We start from the raw sequence: 18,481 nt of genomic DNA on the forward strand, positions 1-18,481 counted from the left end.
ATATTTCTGAGGTTATTTTACTTGCAGATTTGTCATTGTGTAATTTTTAAGATAAACTGAACACTTAACTAGAGAATTGTTTAAAAATCTCATTTGAAAGTGAGAATAATGCTGGGCACCTGGGTGACTCAGTTAAGTGTCTGGCTTTGGGTCAGGTCAAGATCCCTAGGTCCTGGGATCAAGTCCTGCATCAGGCTCCCTGCTCAGTGAGGAGTCGGCTTCTCTTTTTCCTTCTCGTCCTCCCCACTGCATGTTCTCTCTCTCTCTCTATTAAGTAAAATCTTAAAAAGAGAGAGAGAGAAATGCTAATTGAAAAACACCAAAGATAGTATTGTTTGAAAATCAGAGGCATAAGATTTTGGCTATTTTAATGCTAAGAATTCCAGGTTTATTTTCCTTTCAAAAGGGTATTTTGTAGATCAATCTAATAACACTCCAGCTTGTTCTTTCAAACAGCGTATTGAAAGCAATTGTTTCAATTTTATGGTCTCAGCCTAACTGAGATAAAGACGGCTTATATCAAAAGCTAAGGTGCAAAACCACGATTCAGGGTCATATGAAGCAAACAGAGGAAAGAACATGTCCCTTTACATTAATTTAAAACCACCTAAAAATAGTTTAATTCTCCTGTATCTAGTGATATGTTAAAAAATAAAAATTACTTCTGCTGAAAGGGAATTTATTAAACTAAGGAATTTACTTATTAAATGGTTTGGCTGTCATTATATCCTAGCCATTTTAATTCATTTTTATATGAACCTGAAGAGCAAGGTGAAATGATCTGTGACAGACTTTAATAGTGCTCCGCACAATTTTATATTTATATCTCATGTGTGATAATGTATGTGAATATCATATTAATGAGTCATATGATTTTTTGGGAGCTGTGCCCTTGAAATAAAGCACTTTAAAATAAAATTGATGTAAAAAGGGAGAGATTTTGTTACAGAAACTGTCCAGGTGTTGTGACTTTGTTTCAACTTAAACTCTTAAACTTAATTTCTTCCCCTCCACTTTTTTTCTGAGCTGCAAGAAAATGCATTGAAGAAACTAATGAGTTTCTTAACCCATTATAATAAAAATGACTTTTATGTCCTTGTGTGAGTTAAGTGGAGCTACATTTCCTTCTGATGCAAACAATAGGTCCATGTTTAATAGGGGTTCTCAACTGAGTGTTGTTCCTCCACCCCCAAGGGCACTTACAGCCTTGTCTAAAGACACTTTTTATTGTCACATGGCTGAGAAGTACTACTCTGATTCAATGGGTAGGAGCCAAGGGTGCTGCTAAACAACCTCCGGTACTCAGAACAAATAATTTATTTTATTTCAATGAATATTGGGTAGTGAGAGGAACATTACTTCAGAAACATTTATTTCGTTGCCTACTGTGTGCCAAATAACAGTTGGGTTGTATAGGACCTGGTGGTATGCCATATGATAAATGTGGTAGGAAAAATAATCCCTTTCATCTCCCAAAGAAGTCCATGTCCTAATCCCTGGGTCCTATGAATATGCTGTGTCCCCTACAGATAAGTTTAGTTACATTGCAAAGTGGAATTAAGGTTGCTCATCCAATGATTGAGTGTAAGGGGGATGATCCAGGTAATCGTGAGAGTGTTTAAAAGTGGAAGAGAGGGCAGCCCGGGGGGCTCAATGGTTTAGCACCGCCTTCAGCCCAGGGCGTGATCCTGGAGACCCGGGATGGAGTCCCATGTTAGGCTCCCTGTATGGAGCCTGCTTCTCCTTCTGCCTGTGTCTCTGCCCCAGTCTCTCTCTCTCTCTCATGAATAAATAAATAGAATCTTAAAAAAAAAAAAAAAGGTGGAAGAGAGGGTCAAAGTGATGCAATGTCAGAAAGACTCAATGTGCTGTTGCTTTGAAGACAGAGGAAGATAGCCTCTATTTATTGGAAATGGCAAAAAACAGGTTCTCCCCTAGAGCCTTTGGCAGGGAATGCAGCCCTGCTGACACACCTTGACTTTAGTCCAGTGAGACTGTTCTGGACTCCTACTAATCTATAGAACTGTGGTAATAAATTTGTGGTAGTTATGGCAGCTGTAGAAAGCTAGAAATTTGGATTTTGTTTGGTAGGAATAAGGAGCCATCAGAAAGTTGTCATCAAAGCAAAACCACAATGAGAAGTCACTCACAGCTATCAGAATGACTAGAATGAAAAGAGATAACAAATGTTGGTGAACATGGTATAGAAAAAGAAAACTTTCCACACTGTTGGTGAGAATGTAAATTGGCGCAGTCACTGTGGAAAAACAGTATGGAGGTTCCTCAAAAAATTAAACTAGAAATAGCATGTGATCCATTAGTTCCATAATGAAAACATTAATTTTAAATCAGAAAGATATGTGCACCTCTCCTTTTACTGCAGCATTATGTACAATAGACACGATATGGAAACAACCCAAATGTCCATCAATAGATGAATTGATAAAGATGTGTATGTATGTACAATGGAATTTTTTTAATAAATTTATTTTTTATTGGTGTTCAATTTACCAACATACAGAATAACACCCAGTGCTCATCCTGTCAAGTGCCCCCCTCAATGCCCATCACCCATTCACCCCCACCCCCCGCCCTCCTCCCCTTCCACCACCCCTAGTTCGTTTCCCAGGTTAGGAGTCTTTATGTTCTGTCTCCCTTTCTGATATTTCCCACACATTTCTTCTCCCTTCCCTTATATTCCCTTTCACTATTATTTATATTCCCCAAATGAATGAGAACATATAATGTTTGTCCTTCTCCAATTGACTTACTTCACTCAGCATAATACCCTCCAGTTCCATCCACGTTGAATGTGCAATGGAATATTAACTCAGCTACAAAAAAGAATGAGATCTTTCCATTTGCAACAGCATGGATGGACCTTGGGGTATAATGTTAAGTAAAGTAACCATATGATTTTACTCATCTGTGGATTCTAAAAAACTAAATAGATGATAAACCAAAAGCAGAAACAGACCCATAAACAGGACAAACTGATGGTTGCTACACGGAAGAGGTTGGGGGAATGGGAAAATTAGGTGAAGGGGAAGGGGATATACAGGCTGCCTGGTATGGAATGAAAGTCATGGGGATGAAAGGTAAGCATGGGGAAAATATTCAGGGATACTGAAGTAGTATTATATGGTGGCAGACCGCAGCTATACTCATGAGCATAGCATAACATAGAGAGTTGGCAAATCACTTTGTTGTACACTTGAAACTAATGTAACATGTGTCAGTGATACTTCAATATATTGTCACCACAGGGGTGACCTGGTCAGATTTGTGCTCTAGGAAAAATGACTGTATGGTCTCATCTTCTGCTATTCTTCTGCTAACCTTTTCTTCTGCTATGACCGCATACATGACAATGGACCTTAAATCTCCAGATACCATTTGAATATGAATTTTGTATAAATCCCCAATTCCAGAAATATTATGTTCACATTTTCATAGTCACATCAACATTTCATGGGTAGAAGAGATGCTGTTTGCCAACAGCTGTTACTTCTCTTTCCTTCAAACTAAAGTTACCTGTGTAGATGATTGAATCATAATTCCTTAGCATACTTTATGGATAAATTATGTAATATTCTCTTAGGAAAATGGCAGTTTTATAATAGGATTCATTATTTTACTATAGGCTTTCTCCTTTGTTTCCTTGTACACTTCTGCAAACTTTAGAATTGTTAACCATGAAGCTTCTCTGTTGGTCTTTACCTTTCATCATCCCTGAGAGGCTGTCATCTGTGTGGTCCAATTCCGCAAAACTTTTTTTTTTTTTTTCAAATTTTTATTTAAATTCTAGTTAGTTAACATATAGTGTAATACTTGTTTCAGGAGTAGAATTTAGTGACTCAAATATAACACCAGTGGTCAACACAAGTGCCCTACTTAATAGCCACCCATCTAGCCCATCTCCACCTACCTCCCCTCCAGCAACCCTCAGTTAGTATCCTAGAGTTTAGCATCTCTTGTGGTTTGCCTCCCTCTCAATGTTCATCTTACTTTATTTTTCCTTCCCTTCCCCTGTATTCATCTGTTTTCCTTCTTAAATTCCACATATGAGTGAAATCATAGTGTTTGTCTTTCCCTGACTTACTTCCTAAGCATAATATACTCTAGCTCTATTCACATTGTTGCAAGTGGCAAGATTTCATTCATTTTAGTGGCTGAGTGATAGCCCATTGTGTGTGTGTGTGTGTGTGTGTGTGTGTGTGTGTATATATATTACATCTTCTTTATCCATTCATCAGTTGATGGACATTTGGGATTTTTCCATAATTTATCTGTTGTTGATAATCCTGCTATAAATATCAGAGTGCACATGTCCCTTTGAATCAGTGTTTTTGTATCCTTTAGGTAAATACAAATACCTAGTAGTGCAATTACTAGGTCATAGGATAGTTCTATTTTTAACTTTTTGAGAAATCTCCATACTAAAAAAACAAAAAGAGAAAGAGAAATCTCCATACTGTTTTCCAGAGCAGTGGTACCAGCTTGCATTCTCACCAACAGTGTAAGAGGGTTCCCTTTTCTCCACATCCTTGCCAACATCTGTTGTTTCCTGGGTTGTTAATTATAGCCATTCTGACCCATGTGAGGTTGTATCATCGTGGTTTTGATTTGTAGTTCCCTGATGATGAGTGATTGTGAGCATCTTTTCATGTTTCTGTTAGCCATCTATGTCTTCTTTGGAAAAACGTCTCTTCGTGTCTTCTGCCCATTTCTTAACTGGATTATTTGCTTTTTGGGTGTTTTATTTATTTATTTATTTATTTATTTATTTATTTATTTATTTATTATTTTTTTTAAATGATAGTCACAGAGAGAGAGAGAGGCAGAGACACAGGCAGAGGGAGAAGCAGGCTCCATGCACCAGGAGCCTGATGTGGGATTCGATCCCGGGTCTCCAGGATCGCGCCCTGGGCCAAAGGCAGGCGCCAAACCGCTGCGCCACCCAGGGATCCCGCTTTTTGGGTGTTGAGTTTGATAAGCTCTTTATACTTTTTAGGTACTAACCCTTTATCAGATACGTCATTTGCAAATATCTTCTCCCATTCTACAAGTAGCGTTTTAGTTTTGTTGATTGTTTCCTTCCCCATGCAGAAGTGTTTTATCTTGATGCAGTCCCATAATTTTTTTTTTTAATTGAACAGCTATAGATGCATGTTATAAATGGTTGTTGGGGAGTTTTTGTTTTATTTTTGTTTCGTTTTGAGAGAGATTGCATGCACACAGGATCAGAGACTGGGAGTGAGAACAGGTACAGAGGGAAAGGAGAGAGAGAATCCCAAGGAGGCTCCATGCCCATGTGAGCTCTGAGGCAGGGCTCAGTCTCATGACCCTGAGATCATGACCTGAACCAAAATCAAGAGTTGCTCGCTCAACCGAGTCACCCAGGTGCCCCTACATTATCTAGTTTAAATCATGCATGAGATCATGTCAAGTACTTCAGCAAATTTAGGTTAAGGAGCCATAGAACAGTATTTCCCTTCCCAGAAATAGTAAGTTAATGCAGGTCTTAAAATAACTGCAGTTTCTTCAATGATTTTGCTGTATCAGCAGATGGTCACAATAGAAAGTTTTTGTTCCCCTATTCATCCTCATCATATTGTCATTTTAATAAATTATTGATAATTTACAGTTTGATGAAATGATAATCCCAGCTTTTGAAATAGATTGAGAGCACTGACTCACTAAATTTTCTTGCTTTTGTAAGTTCCCTTCAGCATTTCCTATTTATAGCACTTTTTAACCTTTCATCTGATAGCTTAACCTTATAAAGCTTTTTATCAAAAACCTTGAGATTCTCATAAAATGTGCTTGGTGATCTTCTTGGAACTATAGAGGCAGTTGGAGCAGTAAGAAGCAGTAGGAAGATGTAACGGAGCAGGTGTTTCCTATAATAGGGCAGCTTACACTTGTGATATTCATTTCTCTATCCCAGAAATAAGTGATACTCAGAAAACTTAATCCAAAGATGACATTTAAATTGTGAATAGAAATTTCATCTCACAGCGCATGTCTGCCTTCAGCTCAGGGCATGATCCCGGAGTTCTGTGATTGAGTCCTGCATCGGGCTCCCTGAAGCAAGCCTGCTTCTCCCTCTGCCTATGTCTCTGCCTCTCTCTATGTCTCTCATGAATAAATAAATAAAACCTTAAAAAAAAATCTCATCTCATTTTTCCTGTTTGTCTTTATCCTTTTTCCATTTTCTGTATCACTTGGAAACTACATATAATTGGATCAATGTATTATAGCACATGTTTGGTTTTATAGTATATTCTCTCACAGAATGGACAAAACATGAGAATTGATATTTCTGGAAAGGAAGTAGTAGAATCAAAGGCACTATTGAGCAGTAACATGTTTAGATCTTTCTAGTAGGCTGTTGCTTCCTAATTTAGGAACACTGGTTGCATACCCCTGAATATTTTGTTATACTTTATTATGTATGTTATGTAGTCATTTGGCTTTGATAACAACATGAATGAAAGGGGAACATCTTTCAATTGTTAATTTAGTGATGTATTAGAATTGATTTTTTTAGTATCAGAGATAACTCTGTATTTGATCATCCTTAATTTACTACTGTAATTTATAGGATTCTAAAAATGCAACTATGATCACAACGTTGTTATTGCTGCAAAATTTATCATATTCCCCTTTGACATTACCATTTTGTGATCTCTTATCATCCCTATGGCCTTTTAAGTAAACTGATACTAAGAAAGCTTATGGTGATCTTGGGATCTTACATGTTTAGTTGAACCTGAGATGGTCTCCTACAGGGTATGTGGTGACAGAACTGAACCAGTATATCAGTAAATTTAATTTAGTGCCTGTAAATAAAAATTCTATCCTATAAATAGAACATACATTTTTTAAATGTTCATGAAATGTGTGTAAAAACTGAGCATATTCTAGGCTCTCAAAGGAAACCAAATTTCTCAGAGTAGAAATAGTACAGATCATATTTTCTTTTTTTTTTTTGTTTTGTTTTTTTTAAAGATTTTATTTATTCATGAGAGACACAGAAAGAGAGAGAGAGAGAGAGAGGCAGAGACAAAGGCAGAGGAAGAGGCAGGCTCCATGCAGGGGGCCTGACATGGGACTCGATCCTGGGTCTCCAGGATAAGGCCCTGGGCTGAAGGCGGCGCTAAACTGCTGAGCCACCTGGGCTGCTCCAGATCATATTTTCTGACTACAGTGACGTAAAACCAGAAATTAAACAAAAGTTGAGAAAAATTGCAGGTCACAAAAAGTTTTTAAAACAGTATCTTAAAGAGGAAGCCTGCAATTTTGAACAGGTAACATAGCACAGTAAGATTATTACACTTAAAAACATCTGGATACAACTAAATTATTCATAGCCTTAAGTAATTTTATTATCAAACAAGAAAAAATGAAAATTAATTAACTCAGAGCTCATTTCAGGGACAGCGGGGTGGCTCAGTTGGTTAAATGTCTGCCTTTGGCTCAGGTCATGATCCCAGGGTCCTGGGATCAAGTTCTGCATCAGGCTCCCTGCCTTAGTGAGGTTTCTTATTTGGTCATTTTGTAAGTGATTTTTATTGGCAAGTACTATCAATGGGAAAAAAAAAAACAATTTAATGCGTTTAATTTTATAATGATATCCTTCTAACAGCAACTTGTCTTCCTTCTTTCCTCTCCCTTTTTTCCCTTTTCTCCCCATTTTTCCTTCATTCCTTTTTTCTTCTTTTTGTACTATCAAGTTTTAAGAAAAGATTGAACCCAGAAAACTATGACAACTTTCAGGAAGAGAGGGATCCCTGGGTGGTGCAGCGGTTTGGCGCCTGCCTTTGGCCCAGGGCACGATCCTGGAGACCCAGGATCGAGTCCCACGTTGGGCTCCCAGTGCATGGAGCCTGCTTCTCCCTCTGCCTGTGTCTCTGCCTTCCCACTCTCTCTTTCTGTGTGTGACTGTCATAAATAAATAAAAAAAATTTTTAAAAATTAAAAAAAGGAAGAGAGTAAAACAGAAAACAGCTAGTAATAAGTTTTTTAATTTATGAAAATAGGTGAAAAACAGTAAGTGATTATTAGCAAATTTAATCCAACATTAAATTCACTATTCCTGGTAAAATTTGTTAATGAGATAGGAATAGAATAATAAGACTTTAACATGATTTTGTAAATAGCTGTTTGAATCTAAACACAAACATACCTCTGTTGAGAATGACCTAAATGCAAGAGAATGCATCTTCTAGAAAAGACCCTTGGAATCTCAACCTAAATGTTTTCTTTTTTTTTTTTTTTTTCACTCAGGAAAAACAAAAAAGGAGAGGATTATAAGTGGATGTGTAATCCAGAATCATTTAGGGATGATCTAGAAAGTATTGAGGATGCTGCTGCCATCTTGGCTTCTGTCTAGTTGGAAAATTCAGAAAAAAAAGAATGAATAGGAGTAGTTTAAGAGTTAGGCTGGGTTATGACACCTTTTTTGCTCACATTCCATTGACTGGGAGATGTGGTCTATCTGTATATCCAGGAAGAAGAGTAAGAAATTTTGGTGATAGTCTGTCAGAATTTCTAGCCAACGTGATAAGAAAAGAGAGCAAGAGTGCATTTGAGTGAGCATGCGTATAAGAATTGGCAAAGAAGAGATAAGTCATTAGTCATTTAAATGAATGTTTAAGTCAGAAAAGTTCAGGAAAATCAAATCAAATGAGGAGGGTTTAACAAGGTAACCAGTTAAATGATAAACGTGTGTGTTGCTGATACTTACTAGCGATCACCAGTTAGAAAAAGCATGCAAAAATAAAGGTTCCTTACAGATTTGTATTTTATTTACCTTGCAATGTGGGGAATCCTTTGGAATTATAGTCAAAACTAGAATCAAAAAGGCATCAAACTTTTGATTGGTGAAGGCGGTCAAACAAACAAAAGACACTTATACTGCCTGATTTGCATACAGTGAAGCAAAAAGGCCTCAAAAATGTCTCATTGAAACCAAAGGAGAAAGGAAGCCCTGAAGAGTTTGTAGAAATAGGTGGTTGTATATAGGAATTAAGTTTATAGGGCTTAGAATTACTAGTTTAAGAGTTTTTATTTTGAATTATCATGTGTTTTATTGAATCTACTACCCATACATATTTAATTTTATTTCTTAATGTTTTGTTTATTCATGAGAGACACAGAGAGAGAGGCAGAGACACAGGCAGAGGGAGAAGCAGGCTCCCTGCGGGGAGCCCAATGTGGGACTTGATCCCTGGACTCTGGGATCACGCCTGGAGCCAAAGGCAGACGCTCAACCACTGAGCCACCCAGGCATCCCAGAAAAGGGCATTTTAAACCAAAGATCAAGCTAAGGAAGTTTTGAAGACCACATGGTTAAATACATTGTTGTAGGCAAATTGTCTTTTAAGGTTTTGGTTTGTTGCCTAGTGTGTTATACATAATCTACCAGGCCTCGTGGAACGTGTGTCACTATTCTTAAAAAAAAATATTCTATGTTTTTCTAAGGAAACCTTTCCTCTTTGGCAAAATTCCAACAAAAATGACTTTACAGAAATTAATTCCTGAAAAATTATCGTGGGTATATGGAGGCTTATAAAGTGGACAGTGATACGATATGTAACCTAAGAAAAATAAAGGATTCAGCTTTATGAATTCCTGCTGGGTGGAATTGCTGAATGATGCAGTGAAATATTTTTTAGTTTTAAGGACTCAAAATCTCAAAAAACAAGAAATGTACATCCTGGTAAGTGGCACCATAGGAGCTAAAATCTTATACCAACTTTAAAGACTAACCACCTTGTGGGTCGAAGCAAATGTCAGAAGACTATAATTACCAACAGAGGAACCTGGTCAACAGTTTAACTAGAACCATTCTTTCTTCAAGTAATAATTTCAAAGTCAAGGGTTACCACACTACTTATTAAAATCCAGTGTATGGACTTTTGAAGTGAGTTGGGTTATTAGCTCTTAATTTATTTGGCATTGCCCTGGAGTCAGGATTTCTGGGTAATTATCTTCTAATAACAGAAACCTATTATAAGGTTTCTAATTTTGTCTTAACCATTTTAGTGAAAGTATTTCTTAAATGATCATCTACTTCCTTGGAGGATGAGAGTAGGGGTTAGGCATATGGAAGTAATGGAAAGAGAACAAAACCAGGAATTTGAAGTCTATGTTCTGGTTGTACTGACGTCATTAACTTGAGAAAAAAAATCTACCTTGAATGTCACTCAAAGCCTAGGAACCTCATTTTTTTTTTCTCATTTCAAAAATGAACTTACCAGGCTTGCTGCTTAGTGTTCTGAAACTGAACACTTGCATAAGTTGAATGAAGTGTCTAGTGCTGGTTGTCACCACACCAAATGACCTCAGAGGGATGCACTTATTTAGCTTCTTTAAATAACTTACAAATTTGATTTATTGTCTCCCCTGCCAATTTTCCTTTTGTTGCCATATCTGTGAAACCTTTGCTAAGGCCAATGGCACGAAGCTTTTCCCCTTTTTTCTTCTTAGGAACCTTATGTTTAAGTCTCACTCATTTTGAATTGGTTTTTGTATGTGGTGAAGATAGGGATTTCCTTATTTTTCATTTGGATATCCAATTTTCTCAATCCTTTGGTCATTGTTTACTTTTGGTACCCTTGTGAAGTTCACTTGACTACGTAGTATTGTGGACTTTCTTTCCTATCAGTTACTCTGTATATCCTCCATAGTACCTGAAATCTTAGAGCAATTAGGTGAGAAAAAGAAATGAAAAGTGTGCAAATTGCAAAGGTAGAAGTAAAATTGTCCCTTTTTGCAGATGACATGATCTCATATATAGAAAACACTAAACACCTATTTTTTAAAACTCCTGGAGCTAATAAATTCAGTAAAGTTTCAGGATACAAAGTCAATATACAAAAATCAGTTGTATTTTATGTACTAAATGAACAATCTAAAAAAAAAATTAAGAAAACAAATTCCACTTACGATAACATCAAGAAGAATAAAAGACTTCAGCATAAATTTAAGGAAGTGAAAGACTTGCACACTGAAAACTATAAAGCATTGATGAAAGAAATTAAAGAGAACACAAGCAAATAGATGTTTGTATTTATGGGTTGGAAGACTTAATATTAAGATGTCCATACTACCCAAGGCAGTCTTCAGATTCAGTGCAATCCTTCTCGAAATTCCAGTGGTGTTTCTTAGAAAAATAGATAAACACAATGCTAAAATTCATAGGAACCGTGAAAGATTTTGATTCGCCAAAACAATCTTGAAAAAGAACAGAGCTTGGGATGCATCACACTTTCTGATTTCAAAATCTATCCCAAAGCCATAGTAATTAAAACAGTATGGTACTGGCATAAAGATGGACACCCTTTCTATTTTGGAATGGTTTTGGGTTTACAGGAAAGTAGCAGAGACAGTACACAGCTCTCCTCATGTGCCAGTTTTCCCTCATGTCAGCATCTTATGTCACCAGGGCACATTTGTCAAAATTCAGAAACCAGCACTGGTGTATTACTGTTAACTAAGCTGCAGGCTTTCTTCAGCTATCACCACTTTTTCACTAATGCCCTTAGTTGTAGGATGCAATCCAGAGTAGCACACTTAGCATCTAGTCTGGGTCCATTTTCAATAGTTTTCTGTCCCTTCCCATTATTCCTAATATTTCTTGTTGTTAATGGAGTCTCAATACTACTGGCTTTGTTTTTTCTGTCCAAGGTTTTTTTTTTTTTTTTTTTTTTTTTAACTCTTCTCATTTGTGCATCTGAGCAAACCTGCACCTGAGCAAAGATAATCACACTTATTAGAAATGTGTGGAAAAGAAGAATAAACAGTTTCTGATTTTATAAGATTCTCTGGTGATTGATTTGTTTCAATTTGGGCCTGTAGGTACCAAACTGTTTTAGTCCTTTGCCTTCAGGAAATTAATTCCCTCATTCCTAGTGTTTTCTTGGTATTTGGGGTTGCCAGATTCCTGAGCCCTCTGGTTTGTGATGTGTTGATGTCCATGTCCCCCACTGAGAACATTCTGAAAACTAGCGTTACAACCAGAATATTGGCATTAATAAGAATCAAGATACAGAACGTTTCCATCACCACAAAGACCCCTTAGGTTGCTCTATTATAATTAAACCCACTTCCCTCCTGCCTCTGACACCTACTTTTGGTTATGAGTGATTTTTTAAAATTGAAACCTGTATATTTTTTTGGTATGATTAGATTCTGAATCTTATCAAACCTTCTGTTTTTAGCCACCTTCTTTTGACACTGCTCTGGCAGACATGGGTGTGCCACTTTGTTACTGCCGAGAGTGTGCAAAAGGCCAGGCTCCCCAAGCATCTCCACAGACTCGACTGGGGAATGGGTGGGTCACATCCTCTTAACAGCATGAGTGGTGGTGGGACCACAGTTCATTTAGTCTTGGTGTTTGGCCGAATGACATAGTCCAATTACTATCTCAGAGTTTTGTCTTGCCCATGTGGTGGTACCTTTACTGGGCCTTTGGGTAGAGAGTGGACTCTGTGTTGGAGTTTTTCCATCTGTGCTTGTTAGCACATCCAGGTTGCTGGCTTCTTCAGCCCCAAATTCATGATATCTAGGCGAGAAGAAAGCCAAGGTGCTCAGTATTGTGGGTTTCCTTCACTACTGGGTCCCTATGCTCTCTGCCTTCTCTTCACCTTTTAGAGTTTCCTGTGTATTTTATATATATGTATATATATGTGTGTATATATATATAAAACATATATATATGTTATGATATATATGCTATATATGTTTATATATATATGTTATATATATATAATGTTTTAGTTGTACTTAGCTGGAAGAATGAGTAAAATATTTTATTCTGTTATTTTGTAATTAGAAGTTGGCATCACATCTATCTTTGCAGTATAGTTTTCCCAACAGCAGAATTAAATCTAATTATAATTTGCTTACTACATTATAAGACTAATTATTTTCTCAGGAGTGTACCACCTGGTGACATGTAAGCATTCTGCATTTTTTCACATAAAATCAGATAATTGGGTTTATTATGTAATGTGGGCATTATTGCTCTAAAAATGATAGTTTTGAAAATACTGTTAGCGATTTCAGTGTCTTTTCATTCTAGCAATGGCACTTGCTAGAACATTCAGAAAAATTATATCTGGAGTTTTAGTTGATGGGCAGCATGGATTTTTCTCTAGAAAATCATTTAGCTAATCTATTTCATGTATTTCCTCAAAAGAAAGTATTAGTACCTATGATCAATGAATATCTTATCACAAGCCAAAATAGACATTTATTTGCTGATGTGATATTTTCAGCTAAGAAAAACTTTTTTTTTTTAAAGATGTGCATTTGAAGATTCTTTGTTTTTTTTTCTTCCTTCTGCTTTCCACAGCTTTCCTTCCAGAAGAGACTAATGCTTTTGTAATCTTGCATGACTGACCAGTATACTTTAAAAAATATATTATACCGATAGTGTATGCCGTATGTGGTAGGGCTGTAGTATGGTGATACTTTTCCTCCTTATTAACCTGTTGAAAATTAAAAGGTGGATATTTGATAAGTTAACTGTTTGCAGTTTTTGTAGCAAATTGAAACAGCATTTAAACCACTCTTCTGAGCTTATTTCAGTAGTTGGAGTTACTTGTTCAAACACCAATTTCAAGGTCAGTTCTGTTTCCCTCATATTGTGCAGATGGTTTTAGTTACAGTAATTCATGATATTTCAACAAAGTACACATGCCCTTTAGCAAGAGATCTGTTTCATTGTAACTAAAATAATACCAAACATTACTGCATTTTGCCTAAGAGAGCAAATATTTTTAAAAGTTTATCTTCGGTTTTTGTGGTTTGTACAGTGGTGTCTTCAGGCTTGTGAAGGCAGGGCTTTGTGTTCACAGTTGTTCTTGGCGTCCGCCCTCCCGTCCACCTTCAGTGACGGTTTATCATGTAGCTGAGTTGGTCCCCTGAGGGGTTTAATTTCAAGTTCATGCCACCTTTGTCTCTGCCTCTCAAGTGCATTTTCCATTTGTGATCATTATTTTTAAATGTCTTTATATTCTCAAACAGATGGGATCCAACCAGTTCATCTACCTAAATTAAAATAACGTCAGTAAGGAAAGAGAAGAATTTCTATGCTGCTGTACTGGGCACACACACAAACTCATGTTCTTTACTTAAGCCTTACAGATGTTCACCTTTACTGATAATGAGAGAAATGTGCAACTTGAAGTAGGGTGTGTTAGTTTTCACCTCTTAAATTGTAAAGAATTTCATTAATGCTAATACCCATGTTAGAAACAGGCCACCATCTAAAACCTCTCATACCTTTTAAATTTGTACAAGAGAAAACAGTTTGATAATATGTATCAGGAGTCACAAAATTATCTGTGTCCTTTAGTAATTCTTCTAAAGTAGAGATGGGTGTAAGGAAATAATCTGAGATGTAGAGAAGGGCACTTGTGAGAGATTATTCGGCAATATTAGAATTGCATTTATACCATGATTATTTATTTCATCATGCCTATAACGAAAAGTCACGGCATAGATCTGGAATTCTTAAAATGTGTTGGAGCAGAATTTTGTAGAATTTTTGTGTTGGAGTAGAATTGTTGTGCAAGTTTAAAGAGCAGCACTAGGGGGGTCCCTGGGTGGCTCAGCGGTTCAGCACCTGTCTTTGGCCCAGGGCGTGACCCTGGGGTCCTGGGATCGAGTCCTGCGTTGGGCTCTCAGCATGGAGCCTGCTTCTCCCTCTTCCTGTGTCTTTGCCCCCTCTCCCCGTGTGTGTGTGTGTGTGTCTATCATGAATAAATAAATAAATCTTAAAAAAAAATAAAGAGCAGCACTACTTGTGTATCTCTGTGTGTGCCACATGCACAGAAAAGACAAAGGAGGCTGAAGTGTTTTCTGTTGCAGGATTAGGAAGTGGAATATTGGGTTCCTTTTAATTTTTTTTCTTTTGGTTTCCACATATCCCAGTGGGATAGGAGAAGGACATATTTGTCTTGTTTTGTTTCGTCTTGAGGATCTCTTGTAAGAAGGGAGGCGGGCGCAGTGGTGGTGCCGCAGAGGAGATGACACAGCCGTGTAGTCACATGGGAGAGGGACTTGTTCTGCCTCTTTGACCCAGTGTGGCTCCTCTCTGTCCCACAGCTGGCCCTGAAGGACCCGGTGCACACAGTGTCCCTGCAGCAGTTTATCTACGAGAAGCTTAAGGCACAGCAGGAGCTCCTAGGAGAGCAAGGCTTCCAGTCCCTCATGGAGACCGTGGACACAGAGATCGTCACCCAGCTGCAGGAGTTTTTGCAGGGCTTCTGAGAGCATGTGAGCTACGGCTGCCTCCCCTTCCCGAAACGAGCCGAGGAACCCAGCCTGCCACCTCTGTGTGAGAGCCTGCTGAGGCGATGAAGAAATCCCTTGTGTATTACAAAGAAGTGAAGACCATGCGTTTTTACTACAAAATCGAGTGAATAAATGTAAATCCCGCACAACTAAAATCACAAACCTATTCCTCAAAAGAATTTAATTTTATATTTCAGAGGGGCCCTGTGTTGACTAGATATAGATTTGATGACACTAGCTGCTTAGTTTTCTGTTAAGAGAAGAACTGTTTGATTACCTTTTAATCATGTGCTCTTAACACTTGAGAAGATGAAGGTTAATGTCTGCGATATCTTTCTGCAACCAGAATTAGTATTAATTTGGCTGCTTTATCCCTTTTTTAAGCTAATGAAACTGCAAGTTTGAAAGATGACAAAGCCATTCAGGTGATGGAATTCACGAAGTCTGTATTACCAGGCAAAAAATTTATGAATAGTGACATATATTACTGAGGTTATCTTGCAAGGGAGTTGCTTTCATCCGACATAGAAAATGTGTTTTATCAAATGCTTTTATTTTCATTTTACTAATTTGATACAAACAATTAGTAAAGGGATTTTTTTTTCTCGTTTTTATTTTCAATTATTACATTTAGTCTTTAAAAGCATATCGTAAGGCCTGCAGAAGGGAACCTGTGGTACTGCGGTATCAGGTGGGAGACCTCTGGTTGTGATTTGGTCCTGCTTCCTTTATGACTCTTGAGGCCAGGAGCCCTGTGAGCCCTGGGAAGACCCAGGCAGCCCGCAGACCCTCCTGTGCTGTGACGTGGCTATGCCAAGCCGTTCTGCACTTACCAATCTCAGGCTCCTCACTGTAGGGGGCATCAGGGCCGCAGTATTAGGGGTGCCCCTCGGAGGACCCAGCAGCAATCCCCAGGGTACCAACACTGATGTGACAAGTCTTCCTTCCTTATTCCTCCAACACGCAGTACCAAAAAAGGGGAAAAGGAGAACTTAAAGCCTTACTTTGTTTTACTCGCCATTTATTGTAAGGAACCTTTAAAGCATTTTTAAGGAAATACTCAAAAGCAAGGTTGGAAAATGTCTGATCTTTCTATAGAAAGTTGGGTACAGTATGTAACTGCAGGAAACCCACTGCCCCTTTGTAAGCTGTGGAACCCAAAATGTATGGAAATACTTGGTGTTTTCAGCAAGAGAAAGAAAATATGGTCCAAATTAAATTTTCCAAAGATACTCACCTTTGATTTGTCTGATTATTTTTCCTGCTTCACAAAAAATGAGTTTGTAAAAATTGACCCAAGGATTTTGAGACGTGTGCTTTCTCCCATATTCTGGGTGTGGGCTCTGTCCTAGTAGGTAGGTGGTGGTGTGTGTAGCAAATCCTAGCAATTATTCCTTTAGTTTCTCTTTTAAAGACTAGAAGCTGCTTCACTCTGTCATTTTTATTCAGTCCTCAAGATGGATCTAAGAAGAAGAAGGATTTCTTTCTGCTGACTTAATTATTTTCATTTAGGGCACTATTCCCAACGTTACCAGAAATTCTCAAATGTGCTCCAGTTTTTCAGTGATAGTAAAATAACTCATCTTTCCAGTTCCCGACAGATTTCATTATAGCGTTATAGCAGATATTACTAAAATAGCTACCTTGCAGAAACAGTAAAAAAACTTATCTCAGGAAGAGTTTGGTTCATTTTTTTATACTGAAATGTTTAAAATAGGCTTTAAGTAGGAACATGAAACAATATTCCTTAAGTAAGGAACATTAAGTAGATGTTTATCATAGCTCAGAAAGAAATCATGTATCTTGACATCTTAAGTACTCAAGTAGACATAAAATACAAGTTCTGGTTTATAGAATTATTTTCATTAATGCAGCCTTATAGCCAACATATTAAGTTTTGGACAAATGATTAATTCCTCCAGGCCTCTGGTTGAACTTTGTCTCCTGGTAGGAGGTAATGATTATTTCTGTTCCATAAATACAGTGTTTCTATTTATCTTATGTTCCAGAGACTTCTCCCATTCCCCTAACAGAGGACCATGTGGCCAGCGATAACATTTTAAAGTTTTTATTGTAAAGTGGCTCCTTGTTTGTCTCCTGCCAGTCATTTTAGAGAAACCATATCATTACCTATTAAACACAAACGTTTATTGTTTGTTTCCTTTGGAAAATCTTCACCATAGATCTTTATTTTACCTATTCCTCTATTTGATGAGTATTTAAGTTCCGGGTTTGTACTATGTCTAAATTCTGGATTAGAATGGGGTACTTATATCTTATGAAATTTTATAATTCAGTGGGAACACGTATTGGCCAACATGTTACATTAAAAAATAGTGGTTCTGATGGAAACATGTTCTGGAGCAGGAGGAGTGCAGGGGAAGGAGATGATACAGAGAATGAGGCTGGCACTTGTAGAATCTGATATGTATTTAAAAATTACCCTGGAACAGCATAGTTTGGTGAAGCTGTGTAGAAGTCAGTGGCACTATGCTGGAACATGGATGCTCTGATTTCAGACTCAGAGCTGCTTGAAATTACTCTGACATACATAAGATAAGTGAGATTTTAGAAATGTTAGAGCTTGACAGCCTCATAGCTAATCCCTCCTTCCATTAATTAAAATATAAGGCTCACTTGTTAGGGGTAGTGGTCTTCTGCTCTACTTCTACAAACCTCATAAATCCCACATGAATAGAAATATTTTTAAAGATTTTATTTATTCATGAGACACACAGAGAGAGGCAGAGACACAGGCAGAGGGAGAAGCAGGCTCCATGCAGGGAGCCCGATGTAGGACTCCATCCCAGGACTCCAGGATCATGCCCTGGGCTGAAGGCAGACTCTAACTGCCAAGCCACCCAGGTGTCCCACAAATAGAAATTTAAAAGTTGTTGGAGAAGTGATAAAAGGAAGACGAGGTACATGTTATGAAAGAAAAAAACACTTTCTTCCTTCAACTTATAAAAAACATTTTAATCTACACAAGCATTGAGAGAATAGTATAGTGACCAACAGCCCTTTATCTGGATTCACCAAATTGTTTAACACCTATTCTCTATACTTCTGTAGACACACATACAAACAAGTATATACACACACACTTTTGCTGAATCATATGAAAATTAAGTTCTAGACATTGCAGCCCCACACACTCCAGAATATCACT

At 37.5% G+C, this 18,481-nt stretch overlaps 1 protein-coding gene across 2 annotated transcripts in view; it reads left to right on the top strand.

Annotated features, from left to right (window-relative positions):
* Positions 1–16,548, top strand: part of IPO11 (importin 11) — a 200,996-nt gene extending 184,448 nt beyond the window's left edge. The window contains exon 31 of one of the 2 annotated variants that reach the window (XR_005355599.1): positions 15,124–15,253. Coding sequence is in view for 1 of the 2 variants with exons in the window: in XM_038530703.1 (XP_038386631.1) it covers positions 15,124–15,288 (165 nt within the window). In the remaining variant the exon portion in view is untranslated. Of the gene's footprint in view, positions 1–15,123 lie in introns of both variants that reach the window. The other variant, XM_038530703.1, reaches the window with a different exon arrangement.
* The last annotated feature ends 1,933 nt before the right edge of the window (positions 16,549–18,481 follow it).

The sequence above is a fragment of the Canis lupus genome, chromosome 2 (genome assembly GCF_011100685.1).
Source record: "Canis lupus familiaris isolate Mischka breed German Shepherd chromosome 2, alternate assembly UU_Cfam_GSD_1.0, whole genome shotgun sequence".
NCBI classification, from domain to species: domain Eukaryota; kingdom Metazoa; phylum Chordata; class Mammalia; order Carnivora; family Canidae; genus Canis; species Canis lupus.